This window comes from Nannospalax galili, unplaced genomic scaffold (genome assembly GCF_000622305.1).
Source record: "Nannospalax galili isolate Female #2095 unplaced genomic scaffold, S.galili_v1.0 scaffold149, whole genome shotgun sequence".
Classification (NCBI taxonomy): Eukaryota; Metazoa; Chordata; class Mammalia; order Rodentia; family Spalacidae; genus Nannospalax; species Nannospalax galili.
Window position 1 is genome coordinate 1,959,163 of NW_008359763.1, and position 17,896 is coordinate 1,977,058.

General features: G+C 48.4%; 1 protein-coding gene across 10 annotated transcripts in view; it reads right to left on the reverse strand.

The window, feature by feature from the left end:
* Agap1 (ArfGAP with GTPase domain, ankyrin repeat and PH domain 1) overlaps positions 1-17,896 on the reverse strand; it is a 511,278-nt gene that overhangs the window by 247,445 nt on the left and 245,937 nt on the right. For all 10 annotated transcript variants that reach the window (XM_017795748.2, XM_017795749.2, XM_008823665.3 and 7 more), the window contains one exon: positions 15,515-15,607. In XM_017795748.2, the coding sequence (XP_017651237.1) occupies positions 15,515-15,607 (93 nt within the window). The remainder of the gene's footprint in view (positions 1-15,514; positions 15,608-17,896) is intronic.

The window sequence follows — 17,896 nt, forward strand, 5'->3', positions numbered from 1 at the left end:
TATGACTCACAGACTGAACACTGGAGAGGCTGAGGCTGTGCACTGAAGGAACCTAACAGCCCAGCAACTCAAAGCTGGGGGGCAGGGGGAGCACAGAGCAGGCTGAAGCTTGCCAGCAGCAAGCAGATGATTCTCCAACTCGAGGAGTTCAGATCTCATCTCGTCAAGAACTCCACAGCAGAGGGTGAGGCCGAGTGAGGTTAACTCAGCAAGTCATCTCTGTCCTCGGTCTGGCACACTGGGAAGTGCTCAGATCAAGCATGACATTTTACTGTTTATGCAGACCAAGGTGTAAATCTAGCAACCAGATGACAATTATGATACTCTGTAAGAGAAACTGCTAAATGTGAACATTTCTAACTGAAAATAAAATATCATCTGAGCTTAGAATATAGGTCAAAGGGAGGAAGCAAGGCCCTGGGTTCAACTCCCCAGTACTGGGGGTAAACATCCATTTTTATAAAAATAGGCATTGAGCCTGGTGTGGTGGTACACATCTGTAATCCCAGCACTTGGGAGGCAGAGGCAGGAAGATTGCTGTGTGATCAAGGCCAGCCTGGGATGGTCTACTTAGGGAGTTCCAGGCCAGCTGGGCAGCCACACGGTAAAATTTTGCCTCAAAACCAAACCAAGCACCGCCAACAAAACAAAGAAAGCAGATAACGGGTTAAGCACACCGAGTGCCCCAGCTGAGTGAGAGCAGAACAATATTTATATACACAAGTGACGGCACACAGAGGATGAGAGGGAAAGAGGCTGGTCAAAACTAATGGCATGAAATTTTTCACAAAGCCTTTCATAGTGCTTTTGGGGTCATGTGTGCGGCAGTCCACAGATGCTAAGAACGTCTGCCTCCAACGAGCATTTCCGTCTCTTACACAAGTGGCACCAATGTGTCCAAATCTCAATTTCAACATCAAGTCCTTGGAGTCCCCAGGAAGGAAGAGGATGGGTAGCCGGGGCCCCAGAAGCCAGCTCTGACCAGCCCAGGATCCCCTGGGTGCTCCTTCACACATACTCAATTCCAGTGTGAGTAAACAGGTCTCATTTTCTTCAGATACCATTTCCAGCAGCAATGTGCACTTTTCCAGAAATGGTCTTGTGAATGGTTATTCTTGCTGAATTGCAAACAATAAGAAAAGACATCCATAAATCAAGTCTACTGAATCTGCTGTTGATATACAGGGAGGGATTCCATTAAGGGGAGGGGACAGGGAACAAGCAAGGAAGAGGGTCTGCAGACACAAGACATGGAGGCACACTGAAAATCATTCCGTACCATGAACACAATTGGCTACCTTGATCGAACACATAAAACTGTAACATGCCTGGGGAGACGTGCTGGTTTTAGGGCAGGTGTGCCGTTTTTTGGGGGAGGGGGGTTTGCTGAAATATGAACGTAGGCAGTCTGATGTAAGGGCATTATCTAATCTAAGTGTGAAAAATATTTTTATTGCTCTGGGAATAGTCACTGTTAACTGAATGCAACAACAAAAAGAGGGAAAGAAGAGCACACAGGCCCGAGGGGATTACCAAATCAATTAACAAGTAATTCAGGAACTAATTTCTATATTGCCTCTTAGCACAAAATTGTATCTTTAATTTCTCCTGCAATAAGCAGCTCTGTGATGTCCTAACACACACTGCCGCTGTAAATGAGTTTACAAGTATCTCTTTTTGATTGGCTATACAGCATTATCTCTTCACAGTTCAATGCTACGATAGCCAAGTGCTCAGAAATATTTAATTATACTGGTAGCTACCGGTTACCAATTTGCAAGACCCACAGTGAGTACAGTGCATTTTAAAGAACTAGTAATCAACTAATTAAAACCATAGTGAATCCCAGCTACTCCAATTACAAACAACGGCTTTAGCAGGGAGAAATCTTCAGGACTTGTAACATCCTGGAACATGGGTGCCACCCACCCAAGACAGCTCCTCACTGGTGCTATTTAAAAAACGTTTCCACAGCTGTCTCTGGGTACTGTCCTACGCCTCGGTCTTTAATGGAAACAGTGAAGTTGCATCTGAGGATTAAGCAGGTTTGGGGAGTACGCAACCTGGGTCTAAGTCCTGTTTTTGCCTCTTACTAGCTTTACGAAATCATGCAAAGTGAACTTCAGCTTCCTTATCTGTCTGTCTCTCTGTGTGTGTGTGTGTCTGTCTGTCTGTCTATACATGCTACTTCATTTCACAGGACCGCTGAGAAGACCATGAAGCCTGCCCTCCTCCCTCCCAGGGTTCAGTTGGAAGAACCAGATCTTCTCAAGGGTCCTGCTCCTTGTTTAGACCCTTTCTCAACAACTAGCCAAGATGCTATCAAGATCTGGTTCCCAATAGGAATCACAGCTGTTCACATGTCTCTTAAGAAAACAGCCCACAACGTCAGCAAACAGGACCCTGGAATAAGCCCCTGGAAGGATGGTCCTGATCCCCACCTGGTAAGGATCCCAAGGCTCAGTTTCCCTGTGTGCAAAGTGAGGAATCTTTCAGCTTTAAAAACAGCTGCTGCTCGTGCTAGGATGCTGACTCCGGGGCAGAGAGAGGGGGGCAGAAAGGGGGGGAGGGAAAGAACCTTACGGTTAACCTACGGTATCACCAGCATGAATCAGTGCGCTCAATTCTTACAGTCTATTCGTCATTCCCTGATAGAAACTGCCTAAGAAGAATTCGGTAAAGCCTTAGTAGAATTTTCAATTTCAATGCAAAAAATCTTGAGACGGGCTGGAGAGATGGCTCAGTGGTTAAGAGCAGTGACTGCTCTTGCAGAAGACCCAGGTTCGATTCCCAGCACCCACATGATGGTTATGAACCATCCTTAACTCCAGTTCCAGGGGAGTCCAAAGCCCTCTTCTGACCTCACATGGGTGCACTCACACTCACACACATAAAATAAAAATAATAAAATATTTTTAAAAAATCTCGAGCAGCCCCAGAGCAAAATCAGCTGAGTCAGACCCACCCTCAGTGGGGCTGTGGTGTCACCTGACCTCAGTGGAGCGCAGTGCCCAGGCTGCAGTGTTTCCAAGAGAAGGTAATGGAGGCTAAGGAAGGAATGGTCATGCCTTGGGGTCTGTGAGTACCTACCATGTGCCCACTGGCCAGTGTCTTTGGCCTCCCTTCCCTTCTGAAACAGCACTCCTACTCCTACCAGGCCCACCTGGAAGGTTCCCTCTTGCTTGACCCTGCACTCTCCTGCTCACCCTGATGAGCTGTCAGCCTGCCTTCCACTACAGGAAGGTCAAGATGGAACTTAACTGAAGCTCTCAAATAGTAAATCACTGGAAAGTCAGATAGAAAAAAATGGCAGACAACCAGGCTATGAAATATTTTTTGAGTGAGTTAGACACAATACCATTTAAAAGCTTCAACAGCTCATTCAAAATGACTAGTTTATGTACCAACACTCACCCTTGGAATTCCTACGTAAAGCTAGGAGATAAGCTCTGTTTTACCAAAACGCATGCACACCCTGAACCCAGTTTATCAGAAGGAAATCACTTTCTTTAGTTTAAACCTACATGTGCTTGAATATAATTTATACTGTTAAAAATGACTTGCAGACTATAGCATACCTCCCAAATATCACCTCAAAATCCTCATCACTATGTTCATCAAGGGAAAAGTCAACAGCGACCTTCCGAGGAGAAAGCCACAGCCCTTGCGGTACATAAGACATCATGAGACATGAAGACCATGTATTTCCTCCTACAGACAGGGAGGGGAGGTGCTCCTATGTCCTCCCCACCAACACACACCCCAATCCCACCTCACCCTGGAGGCGGGGTCCATTCAAGAAACATCAGAGGATCCAAATGCAAAGACAATACAAGCTGGCTGGGCAACACTCCCTAACACAGGGTCAGAATCAAGAATGCCTGGGAAGACAAGGTTGCCAGTCCGAGGGTGAGGAGATGAGGTTCAGAAAGAATGAAGTGGAAGGAGGGACCCAGCCAAGACGGCAGTTCTTAGGGGGAAATTGAGTGAAGGCTCACTGGGTTCCTGGGCTCCTCACATAGCAACCAGCTTTGAAAACTGGGCACTTGCTCACACTGGAGGAAGCTGGGGTGGACAGGGAACTGCTGGTCTCCCTTCCTGCAGCTTTGGTTTTGAGTCTAGGACTCGTCCTAAACAAAACATAAATCCGGAAATCCATCCCAAGTCCATTTTGTGTTCATGTCTTCCACACCAAGCGCTCCCATGCCCTCACCCTCTGGATCCTCCACGCCAATGTAACACTCTTTGCTTTCCTCCGTCCATCCAGTGCTCACACATCTCCAGACTAGACACTGGTGAGCAGAGCAGATGCACGCTACACCACAAGGTAGCGATCACTCACTAAGCTAACCTCGCACCTTGTTGGGCTCTGTGCCATTTTAATATTATCAACAACAACTTTGCTATGAACACATTTTTACTAGTATTTATGGTTGCCCCCACCGCCTCTCCTTGAGAATTATTTTCTTGGAATAAATGTCTAGATGAGAGATTACGGGGACAAAATTACCCAAGCTTCTATTCCCCCTCTTCTGTCTTTCCTTTTTTATTAAATGTCCTTTACAAAAGCACTGTTGCCGCTGCCCTCCTAGAGGCTGGTTTTCAGTGGAGCATCACAGTTCTAACCACCTGTTTCGCCCCAATTTCACCATCATGCGAGTATAAAGTAATCACGCAGCCTCTTAAGCCTCCATTGCTTTAGACGTGGGCATGAAGGTACCCAACATCCACCCATGCGGATTCGCTCCTCTCTATGCAATGTATGTAAGTGCATCTGTGCATACAACGCCTGTGGAGCCTGGGAGAGGGGGTCAGACCCCCTGGAACTGAAGTTATGGACACCAGTTAGCTTTCATGTGGGTGCTGAGAACTGAACCTGGATCCTCTCTCCGCAAGAGCAGCCAGTGCTCTTAACTGTGACACCATCTCTCCAGCCTCAATGCTCACCTGCTTCTTAATCTTCACTTCCAAGCCATCCTCTGGGATGCAGACAGAGCAGCAACAAAGGGTCCATTAAGGGGAAACTAGTCAAGAGAACAGAATGTCTGGCCTGGATGGAGGCCTAACTTTCCAATTGGGCCAAGGAACCACCCCCAAGAAGGCAGGTTCCCCGTAAGCCATGGTGAAGACAGATGGACAGATGGACTAACAGCAGCTCACCCAGTGGCAGCCTTGCAGCCTTGTGAGTCTGCCGGCTTTCCCAAGTCGCTTGACCCTGTCCTCCCTCCACTTTTGTTCTAAGCAGGCTTCCTCCAACACGCTGGGTTTCTGTGCTTTTTCCAGCGCTCCCCTTCCTGCCACGTGGCGTGGCACTGTTCATCCTGTGGCTGACCGTCGACAGCTTGCCGCTTTCCTTCTCTTCCACCTCCTCTGCGCAGCGGCTGAGATTTACGGCTTGCTTGCCCTGGGATGTGTTTCTTTTAAACTCCAATAAAATTTTCCTCATGCTTCTGTTTGAGTGTGTTCTTAAAATCTTTGATTAATGAGAATAAGAACCTCCAACAGGGGACCAGATTCTCCAGTACCATATGGTGACCCAAATAGGACACCTCAGAATTCTGTAACATTATCAGGTGCATCTCAGCTTATTTCTACGTAGCAGGATGACACACGTCTGCATAAACTTAAATGTCCAACGTATGTTTAAAATGTAACTTTTGTACAGAACAGTTTTTTGACAACATGTGTATATCATACAAGCTATGTTTGGCACAGTTTGAGAAACTGGGTACAATTTTAGCAATGAAATCATAGGCCAATGTCATTAAAAATTTGTGGGTTTAACATTTTAAAAATCCTTTCAAGAAAAATTATGAACACAAAGACATTGACTTATGTGAAGATTCTTCCAGACGAAACTGAGGAGAAAAGGCTGACAGAAGCCAACTGTCTGCAATGATGTGGGGTCACTGACAAAGGTTTCTATTCTCTGAATAGAAAGAGAATGAGTACTTTTGTGTCGCCCAAATATAGCATCTCATATACATGAAACAGAGTTAAATAAAGATGAGGAGGAGTTAAAAATTATGTTTCTAAAGTACAATAACGTACAGTGTGGTTTCTTCAATGTAAAATTCGGATGGATATAAAATATGTTGGAGGAGGAAGAGTTTGCACTGCCTACTTAATCTTCCTATCACTGCGTCTATCACTACCCTTACTAACCTCCACCTCCACCACCACGCTAACCCCCACCTCCACCACCACGCTAACCCCCACCTCCACCACCACGCTAACCCCCACCTCCACCACCACGCTAACCCCCACCTCCACCACCACGCTAACCCCCACCTCCACCACCACGCTAACCCCCACCTCCACCACCACGCTAACCCCCACCTCCACCACCACGCTAACCCCCACCTCCACCACCACGCTAACCCCCACCTCCACCACCACGCTAACCCCCACCTCCACCACCACGCTAACCCCCACCTCCACCACCACGCTAACCCCCACCTCCACCACCACCAGCATAACCACCTTCAATACTATCACTTCCACCTGCACCACCACAAAAATATCTCCAGCACCTCTATCACACTTTCACTAGTACCACCCCCCATCACCTCATCATCTTCATCACCCTCCACTTCCACCACCATCACCACCGTCTCCTCCATCTTCACTTCTTCCATCACCATGTCCACCACCGTCATTACCACATCTTCACCACCTCTACCACCACCTCCTCTTCACACTCTCCTCTACAGACAGTGCAGAGGCAACACTCCACCCTAGTGTGCACCAGGAGGCATGTGGAGGGGACATGTGGAAGGGGACATGTGAAGGATTCACATGCCCAATTAAAAGGAAGCAAAAATAGTGCCCCAAGACTCAACAAGACACCAGGGGGAGGAAAGGCCAGGCGGGAGCTAGGGACGTCTTCTGGAATAGAGGGCAGGGACGAGTCCTAAGGGCGGGAAGATGCAGAGAAGCACAGATTAAAGGTACCAGTACCAACATCAGGAGCCGCTGCGTGGGAGACAGGTAAAGGAAGAAGCCCCAGGAGCCCCCATGCCTACGGGGACGATCTCAAAGTATGGACCCTGGCTTTGCATAGTCGGCATTGACTAGGAAACAGACAACCCAATCTGCAGACTCAACCCTGCCACACTGCCCTGCCCAGCCTGCCTCAGGGCCCATGGTAACACTGAACCATGTTAATGCTACAAGACCCCACCCAGTCCAGGTGCTGAAGAAGCTGTACACAGCACACCACGTCCCACTGGCACCACTGAGTAGAGTATACTGTTCACTAGATGCTAGGTCTGGTAGCTGTGAGCAGAGACAGAATCTGGGAAAACGCAACTGGGAAGACTGGCCTAGGGTTTATCGTAAGGAGATGAGGTTTCAATCCCCGCTCCTCCACTTACAAGCTTCTCAGACTTCTCCAACAGGGAACAGTGATGCACACCGGGCCCGAGGAGAACTAAACAGGGTCCTGCATAGCAGGACAATGTCTTGATCCTCCAGAAGCCTGTCATGTGCAGTGAGCACACAGCTCATCACCGCTTGCTTCCATCCAGGCTGCACGCAAGAACACAGTGGCTAACGCTGATGCCGCTTCAGGCAGAGACGGGGGTCTGCATCACAGGGGAGGGCGCGATGGGTGTGAGGTGACCCTCGCTTGGCAAGTGTTTAGTACAAACACAGCTCTAAACAGTAGGTACTGCACAGGAAATGTAGAAGTCTATGACACCTTCCCTGAGACGCCGAGGAAAGGAGCTGTTAGGACTGCTCTGGGTGTCCCCTTCTAGGTGGAGGTGGCCAAAGGAAATCCACTGTCAAGGAGCTGGGCATTCTACTGCAGGTCACACTCAGGAGCACTGTGCTAGGCAGAGAGAGATGGAATCAGCATTGGAGGGGAGGGTCGATGGATGCGGGAGGAACCCAAATGCTTACTGTTCCATTAGACCAGTTTACAAACAGAGCTCGAATACTAGGCGTTTCATAGACAATGTAGAATCTGTGAAAACACTTCCCATGTGATGCTACGTCAGAAGGAAAGGAGTGGAATGTGGTGGAGGCGCCTCAGGCACCTTTGGAGTGTCCTGTCTGAAAGCCGAATCACAAGCATGAGGGACTTACTGTTGCTGTTTCCAAGCAAACATGAAGATTTTGAGGCGGACTAGAGGGGTTCCACTTCTATCTGGGGCACAGTAAGAGGGCTAGACCAGGTTGGACATCACCTAGTATCATTCCAGCTATAGGGCTGTGAATGAGAACACGTGTGTATGAAAAGGCCACAGTGAAACTCTGAAAACTAAAAATTAAGAGGAAAAAAAAGAATTGAGTTGGTAAGCTTTTTTGCTAAGTACCGTTAACACTCTTTAAAAACGATTTCTGTGGTAGCTGAAAAGATGGCTCAGCAGTTAAGAGCACTGGCTGCTCTTGCAGAGGACCAGGGGTTCAATTTCTAGCACCCACATGGTGGCTAACAACTGCCTAAAGCTCCATTTTCAGTCCATCCAACACCTTCTGTCTTCACACACTGCATGGCATGGGTGCACTTACATACATGCAGTCCACACACTGATACACATAAAATTAAAATAATTTAAAAATATTTAGAAAATGATGTCTGTGAACAAATCCAACCCCTAAGCAAGGACCACCTGACAGGCCTGTCCCACACCCCTGGTAGCCTTGACGGGGACACTGCTGTCGGCCAAGTGCCCTCATGGATGCCGGGCCCCACTGGACCCTTCACACTGAATCAGAGGGCAGTCTACAGTTGCACAGGATCACTTCAGACACAGCTGAAGACACGCTCCAGTCGTGACCACTTCAGACAGCCTGGGCGAGCCTCAGAAACACGGCCTGGCATGCGGCTACTCTCATCCAGGCAGGAGGGAGAGTGCTTTCCTTGGTGGCCTAGAAGGCTTATGATTGGTACGGATGCCCTAACTCACCTCCTAACCACACCACACCTACCTCCCAGCTACATAACCAGGCTTCAGGCTCACTTTCCCAGGCAGGTGGGAGACACTCTCCTGGGCTGTCTGTCCCACGTGGTGCACCGTTAGGTACCACAAATGTCTTCGCCTGAATGGACTTTCCTTCTGGTCACAGGAATGGACAGCAGTGTAGAGAGCCCACACAGCCTCTGCCAGTCCATAACTGGTCACCATATGTGATGGTTAATGTTCCTTGTCAACCTGACTGGATTTGGAGTCATCCAGGGGACAAACCTCTAGGAATGTCTGTGAGGGCAAATGGGAGCCCCACTCTGAATCATCCCACGCGCTAGGATGCCAGACTCAATAAAAAGAACCAAGAAGAGCTGCGCACCAGCATCCATGTCCCCCTGCTTCCCAATAGCGGAAGCCATGTGATCGGCCACCTCACACTCCCCCGCCTTGCTTCCTGTCAAGATGTACTATATGCTGTCTAACCATGACCCAAATCAATTCTTCCTTAGGTAAGTAACTAATCCACATAGTACCCTGAGAGGTGACAGCCAGCCAGCCAGCCACCCATCACCAAAACGTCGTCCCACACAGCAAGAAGACGGAGGGGGTGTTCTGAGACCAACTCGGTGAAGGTGCTCTGAAAAGGCCTCCTGGACTTGATGCACCCCCACCCCCACCGCTCAGGGACACTAATTTCAGATGCGAGGATGGAATCTTCCAGTATGCCTGAGCCCTCTCAGGACTGTTATCTCCTGAGCAAAGAATGAGGGCCAGGAGCCCATACACAGAGGGACTAATACAGGTTTGTATATGCCTGGGAAGATGTATGGCCAGAAATGAATATCCCTCAGATTTATCAGGACATAAAACGGGCAACCCACACCAACATGAGCACCGAGAAACTTTCCTTTATTTATGTAAGTTTTTGTTTCTGAGTTAGACAGCACCATCAGTATTGAACATTTAAGGAGAATGCACAATATTTTGTGGGAACAAATCGCTTGGACTTGATTCTAAGTTCCAGGAGTGTGCAAACACACAGGACACCGAGAGCCTTCGAATCCACTTGTACTCTTGGAAATCACCTCATGTGTGCATGGCAGTTCAAAATGGAGAAAGCACCTCAGCACATTTTATTTTGGATCTCCATCATGGCCAAAGGAAATGTTTAAAACTGCCTCAAATTTTGTATTTAAATGATGGAATTTTATATGGTAGCTAAAGTTATGTCATTAAACACTCTGCATAAACCACAGTCAAAATCACTGAGGAACAGGGAAAAGTGAGTTCTGTCCTTTCAAGATGACTGACTAGAGATTCAAGTGCTTATCCAGTTATAGATCAGATCACTGTGCCAATGGCATTACGGTATTTGAGGACTAAAAGTCAACCTCCTGCCAAACAAGGAACCCAAACCAGGCAATGCTTGAAGATGGCTCACAGGCCTGAACACTCCAGCCAGGCACCTCTGACTCTGCCAGCCTGTGATGGGTTGTGGCTTCTGATGACTGGTGGCATACAACTGCTCCCACCAGCCAACTCTCTACCCTAGAGGCAGCCAGACTGTCTGGGTTCAAGGTCAAAAGCAAGACTTTAAAAACAGTCAGATGCAGACTCTGTGCAAGGCATGATCCTGGAGGCTGAGCTAAGAGGACAAACAAGAGATTGAGGCCAGCCTGGGCTATAGAGTTGCCAACCAAGATCACATATAAAAACAAAGAACCAAAAGGACATTTCGTTCCTTCAGCGTACTCAGCAAGAGTCACAGAAGCAAGGACACCTGGGCTTCAGTTTCCTGCAAGGTGAAGGGTCCCACAAACTGGACGCTGCCAGAGAGAAGCTCCGAGGACAGGAAGGACTTGAGGAAGAAGCCTCTGTACATCCCCAGGGCAGCGCTGTGCTCCATGCGCATTACCACTTTGGGAGTCCTCAGTGAAGTCTCGATCTCAAAATATCAGCCACGATTAAGTAACAGGTGCCTAAGGTGGAAGGAAGCTGCATTTTGCCCAGGAACCTCCAAGAGTCCACTGTGAATCCTCCTAGCACATAAGACTTACCCCTAACTCCCAAGCAAAGCTGGCACCAGCCTGGAGACCCTGCACTGGTGATGCCAGGTTTTCACTGAGGCCTGATTTTGACAGCACACCCACTCCAAGCATACCCGGTCTGCAGGGTGCACGCCACACTGATCCCAGTCACACGAAGGAAAGACAATTGAACGGAATCCAGTTAAGCAGTCATAATATTTTTATGCTTGAAATCTCCAAGACAACATAGCACGCCACCTCCCAAGACTCATACAGAGGTCTTTCCAGTTTGTCCCTACCAACCAAAATCCACAGTCAGCTCAGACCGAGGTATGAGACAATGATCGCAGGCCTATACTTGTATACACTCGTGCTAGGTGAGCTCCTGCTGCCTGGCTCTCAGCATGAGTGTCAGGGGCAGGAGGACGTGGCCAGGCCCTGGCTGGGAGTCCTTGGAGGGGGAGGTGAGAGGCCGAGGGTTGTGGCTGTGTCTGCACTCAAATATAGAGATTAAAAAATGCTAAAGAGAAAGAAAGAAAGGAGAGCACACAGCTGCTGTCCCCCAAACAGACCTCCCATCTGCCACCCACGATTTGCATGTCACCTTCTCCGGGCTCATTTGTACCTCATTAACTGCCATTGACTTAACAAGATTTATGCAAATGACACCATAGGAGCTCCCTAACTCCCACTGCAATCAAGTGATTATGTATGTACAACTCTCCACAGCAATGAAAAATTAATACGTGACAAGCCCACTGGCCGCTGAGCCGGGACTTGGCTTTTATTTTTCGTGCTTTGCTTTTCCATTTCTTCTAGAATAGAATGGTCCTTTTCTTACTAGCAAGAAACGAAACAGAACTGTCTAAGTCACTCTCCTCCCAGGACCCAGACAGGACAAAAGGAGAGTTGAGTCCAGATCTAGAAGAAATGAACAAATCCCTAGTCTTGCTGAGGAACCTTCAATTGGAAGAAAAGAGAAATCGACAGTCACTGGTGATGGAGACTCGGGCCAGCTCCTGTCCCAGGAGAAAGCAAAATACAAGTTAAACAGGATGAAAGGGCACCGGGCACATGTGTGCCTGCACAGCATCCAGAGTGCTGCTGTGGGGTGTGGCGCCTGCCCCACCTGCTTCCTAAACATCCACAAGATTCCCATGGAGGAAGGGGCGACATCCAGGACAACGGCCACATGTGCAAGGCCACGGGCTCGCAATACCTCTCCTCTGCCACTAGGCCAAGGATCCATCAGCTGGTGGGTAGGGCTCTGACAAATCTCAACCAGGGCTGGGAGGTGACCAAGGACTCTGTTGCCCGTGCGAGGGGCAGGGGCAGCACAGGAAACACAAATGAAGGGGGCCTCCTGCCTGAGGGAGGGGCCTGTCCTACAAGCCTCCCTGAAGAGACACTGCTCCAGACACAGCTCTAGATGCTTCTTCTTCACAGTGCAAGATACTTTTGTCTTGAGGGCCCCATGTTAGTTTAAACACTGTAACTTGGGCTGAAAAGATGGCTCATCTGTTAAGAGCACTGGCTGCTCTTGCAGAGGACCTGAGTTTGGTTCTCGGCACCAGCATGGCAGCTCACAACTGTCTGTAACTACAGTTCCAGGAGATTTGAAACCCTCTTGTGGAATCCACAGGCACTGTATGACACAAGTGCACTTACATACACACAGGCAAAACACACACAATTTTTAAAAAACCCTGTGTGTTGGGGCAGGAGGGGTGGCTCAGCAGTTAAGAGCACTTACTCTTCTTACAAAGGACATGGGTTCAGTTGCCAATACCCACGTGAGGCAGCTCAAAACCACCTGTAATGTTAGTTACAGGGGGATCTGATGCCATTTTCTGGCCCCCACAGGTACTTATATGTGTGTGTTTCACATAAAACTCACAGGCACACATAAATACATTTTAACAAATCTTTAAAGCCTGTAGCTTTGCTGTGGAGGCTCTGGGTAGGTAGGCATTCCGTCACACAGTGGTAGACAGAGTACAGGCCTGGGACCTGGCTTCCCAGCTGCCTGGTCCAGAATGCTCACCCTGTCTGGGAACTTTAAGATCAAGAAAAAACGATGGCCCCCATTCTGCAGCGCTGGGGGTTAAATAGAATACGGCATAAGGAGCACTTAGCAAGTTCTCATTTAACTGTTCATTTGCTCAAGAAATCTACCTGTGGGCTTTCTAACAATATGCCAGGTAGGTAATGCCCCTTCTGGCTCCATCCCCTTGAGCATCACAGAAGCCATGGGCAGGGGGACAGTGAAGAATTTAGATGCTCTTGAGTGAACTATGCTCCTTGAAAACACACTGCATGATGTGGTGTGTGCCCGCAAGTCACTCAATAAACCCAAACCACCAAAGACCCCATATCAATCTGCAGGATGAGCAGGACAGCTTCGATGGGTCCTGACACCTCACCCACAGAAAACCCCAGTCTGGCTGCTTCGATGGGTCCTGACACCTCACCCACAGAAAACCCCAGTCTGGCTGGAACGGAAACATTCCCTGCAGAATCTCTATGTCTGAGTGTTTAAAGCCAGATATTCTCCAGGTCCCTGCTTTGCAGATGAGCAGTGTGAGGCCATGGCAGGCCAGGGACAGACCCTGCAAGGAGCTGGTCCAGGCTGCACACTGAGGGCTCCTGGGGGCATCAGGTACTCCCCGTGCCTGGAAGTCATGGGGAAATCTTTAGGACTTCAAAAAGGTAAGTCTGAACATTCCAGAGCCAAAGGCTTCTAAGGACAACAGAACCCCCATTTTATGCTTGATGGTCACCTTCAATCTGCATATACAGAAGTCCAGCTTGGAAAGTAGCCCCATCCACAGATGATCAAAGCACAAATTAGTGAGGCTTCAATTACACCAGAGCCTAGCTGGCTCACCAAATGTTCCCGCTGGGCCACTGAGCCTCCCACCCACATCAACAGTGGACAGACATTGAGCTGATGATGCACGTTAAGTTATCATCTTCAATGTCCTAGTTCTTCAGATGAGGGAGACAAACTACTACATGGTTTCTGTAACACCACATGGAGCGACACAGTGAACACACACAAATCATACATTAAAACGGCCTTATGTAGAGAGTTAAATAAATAAGCAAATCAGAGCAACTATGTACACAGCCCTCAGAGGTAAAGAACTGGTTTATAGTGAAAAAATGCTGCTTGTCACCACAGGAAAGGAGAGGATTCTCTCCAAGGTGCCGAGGGTTAATCCCCACATGGTACGTGAAAGGCCGCTCTGCACAGAAGCAGAGCAGCCTCAGCTGCCGTGTCTAGGCCTCCCTCCCCTGTGTCAAAGGCTTAGACAGCCCTGCAGTGGGCATATATGGCACACAGGCCACTGGGGTCTGCAGCTGGAGGGAGGGGATGACAACAGTCCTGCTTTCCCAGAATCCCTTGGCTCTCTTAACTCCCAAGTCCTCGAGCTGCAAGGACCCAGCCCCTTGTAGAACTGCACCTCTATCAGCTACACATGGGTGAGAGTTGAACCACCAACATCTAGGGGTCATGTGATCCAGCTGTGTCCGCATGAAGAATGCCTGCTCAGGGCAGCCAGTGCCCATGTGCATAGGCCCCCGTGAAGTCAGGTGGTGGCCACAGAAGAGAGAGAGAATGTGCCAGATCAACCAGAGCTCAGGACGAGCCACTAGCATCATCCACAGAGGGCAGAGCTATTTCCTACCCACAGGTTTTCTGTCTCACCCAGCCCCCACCGGGAGAGAAAATACTCTAAATCAATTGGTTTTCTTTATCAACCAAAAAGATGACATTTCCCAAGTCACGGTGTGGGGCTGAACTCTTTATTCTTACTCTTTCGGAAATGAAGCATCAAAAGACGTCACACATGAGTTCCAGTGTTTCTTGCTTGGGACGTGAAGTCATTTAGCACCCGGTTTCCGGGCTAATGAAAACCCATTTCAGGCTAGCAACATAGGCCAAAACAAATGCTTAAATTCAAGTCCTGTTGTGTAATGAGGAAGTTTAATTAAGGCCCCACATTACAGCTGTAAATGTTCCTGTATATAATAAGGTCTAAATGAAACTGAACCTAATCAAAGTTACAATCCCTTCATTAGCAAATTACAAACAAGAGCGCACAGCTGACACGCCGACTATGATTATCACAACTAATTGCCTCGTTGTTACAGACCAGCCTGAAACAGTGTTCAGATGTCCGTCCGCAAGAGCAAATTAGGGCCACGTCGGGCTATTTCTGTGATCACAAGGGGCTCTTGTACGGTGATCTGATTTACCCCTGTCGCCTGGCGGCCAGCGGCCCAATCAAAGCCCGGCACAAAGGCAGCCTTTGAAGACAGGGCAGCCTGGAAACACACTCCATATGCAGGCGGGCAGACCGCACTTCATTAGAGCTGTTGCTGTATCTCACTCTTCTTATTCTAATGATCCTATTTAATACTCACAGGAACCCCTTCTAATTGATGTCAAGTGAGTGGCTTCCACATTCATCAACAGAGCACATCAAACAAACGCGGCTCCTGAGCCAGCGTATCTCAGGCCTACCCGAGGTGTGTCTCTGGCAAGGCGGGGAAGGGGCCGAGTACCTGTTTAATTGGGATGGCTCGCCCGCTCCCAATGCTGTCCGCGCGGCTCTCCAGGCTTTTTTTCTCTTTGTCTGGGTCGCTCCCTTTCCGAGACTGCAAAGCAAAAGCAAAGTTAGCATCTGAGTGAGGCCTGTGGCTGCAGACTAGGCTTTTCCCTTCTGTGCACAGCTCCCACCAACAGGATCCAGAAGGCACGCCTGGTACTTGTGTGGACACACACACACACACACACACACACACACACACGAGAGAGAGAGAGAGAGAGAGAGAGAGAAGCACCACCCCCGTCCCCCGACTAGGAGTTCATCTGCACTGACTTATCAGTCCAAAGAGAATTTTTCTAAACTTTCCCTCAACTTTTCTACTGCAAAATTATCTTTTAATTCTTTTTTAAAGAGTTCAAAATTCAATCACTAGAAACCAATGGACCAGGGAGGAGAACAACGCCCAACAGGAAAACACATTCCAGAGCTTGAGTTAGCACAGCCGAGGGGAGAGGGGCCTGGCTGGTTATTCAGAAGCCTGGCCACAGAAATGAAGGAATTAAATTAACGTCTGGATAATTTAAAAAAGCCCATTACCGACTCAGCGGGTCCGAATTAAAGTATACCCTAGATCAGTAGCATGAAGGTGTAGGCAATGTCGCCTCTTATGACTTCTGGGTGGTTAGAAAACAGGGATTTCAAAGTTAAACTAGTCTATTGGGCCACAAAAAAATAACAAAGGCAGAAAGCTGAAACTCTCCTTTTGACAAAATGTCAACATTCGGGGAACAGGGAGAAGCTGTTTGTGAGCCGAGCTCCTCAGCCAATTATCCCGGGTGGTTGTTGATGTTCTGAACTATGCAGTGGCAGGCAGGGGAGGGGAGGGTGGCAGCCTGGGACCCAGGGAAGCTGTGACCCCAGGTGCACCTTGACTCCGGGAAAGCTACAGGAGCGCCCGCGTCCACATCCCGTCTCCTGATGGCATGAGCCAGCCTAAGCGCGATGATTTTCTGACAGATTTATTTTATTATGAGAGAAAGATCTGAGACTCGTCCTCCTTAATAACAGTGCTGACAACTGACAACTTCACTCCATTACTTCTCAATGGGAACATTACTCACGCAATATTGAAAATGGAGAAACATTTTCCTGTGCTTTTCAAATCTGAGATGATATATGAAATGGAGGGACTTGGTGCTGTCCGGTGCTGCTGGGAGCGGCTAATGAAACCAGCTTCAAGAGGACATAGGACAGGGCCTCGGGTGTTTCTAAAACAGTATTGAAAGGGGCCATACCCTAAAATGTCATCACAGTAAGGGCTGACAGGATGGACCTAGGACTCCAGGACAGGTTACTGCCAAAAATTCAGAAGGAGACACAGAGAGGCACCTATAAATTAACTGGCCTCCAGTCCTTCAAAGGCAACAGTACCCAGGAAAAATCACTTCTTAGATTACAGGAGCCCACGTTTATCAAATGCCTACTCTGTGCCCAGTGCTGTGCCTTTCATCTTTGGGGCAACATGTGACCTGAAATAAGTCCACAGAAAAGTCACAAGCAGAAAACAGGAAGGGGCATTCCTCAACCCCGAACTGGGAATTTTAGCTATGGTATTGAGGCTTTACTCCTAAATTACTAATGTACAGCCCTGTTTCCCCCACATGTCAGTTGGTGGGAAGGCAAGCATGAGAGGTTTCCAGTTGGGAAATAATTTTTAAAGTTCACGGTTGATAATTCTTCAAACAATGTAAGCCCACAGAGAACATTTAAGAGGACTTCGGAGTTCTAAATCTAAATTTGGAAATCCAGCTTCATTATTCTCTATTAACCAGAATAATTAACAAAATAAACATTTGGGGGAAAAACTGAACATTTTCCTCCAGGCAGCGCATCTGTCCTCAGTCACTGTTCTTAGATCAGAATTCCAGACTCAGGGAAGCAGGGCAAAACAGACAGAGCTGCTGCAGACAGCTCCAAATATGTACAAAAAGTCAGATGTCACAAGACCACACATGCTCAGAGATGAATGAGATGAATGTGATAAAAACTCAGGGTCAACTTCACTGCCCCCCACAATTCCATCAATGATAGCATTCTGGTGGAAAGGGACACAAAACTAAAATTTCAAGGAAAGAGCCAAAGACAGCTGCCATACCTCAACCCTCTGATCCTGTGTCTACACCGGACTCAATGAAACTGGAATCCGACAATCAAACGGAAACAAATCTGCTGTACAGGAGACCCTGGAGTCCTTGAACCCCTTGTTTCCTGTCCACAATGGAAAGGAAACAGTGGCTACAGACCCTTCCCCTCTCTGTAGACAGAGCCCCATGCATTCCTTAGATGTCAGCAGCCCTCAGTGTGAGTCAGGAGTGACCGTATGCTGCACCCAGCTTGC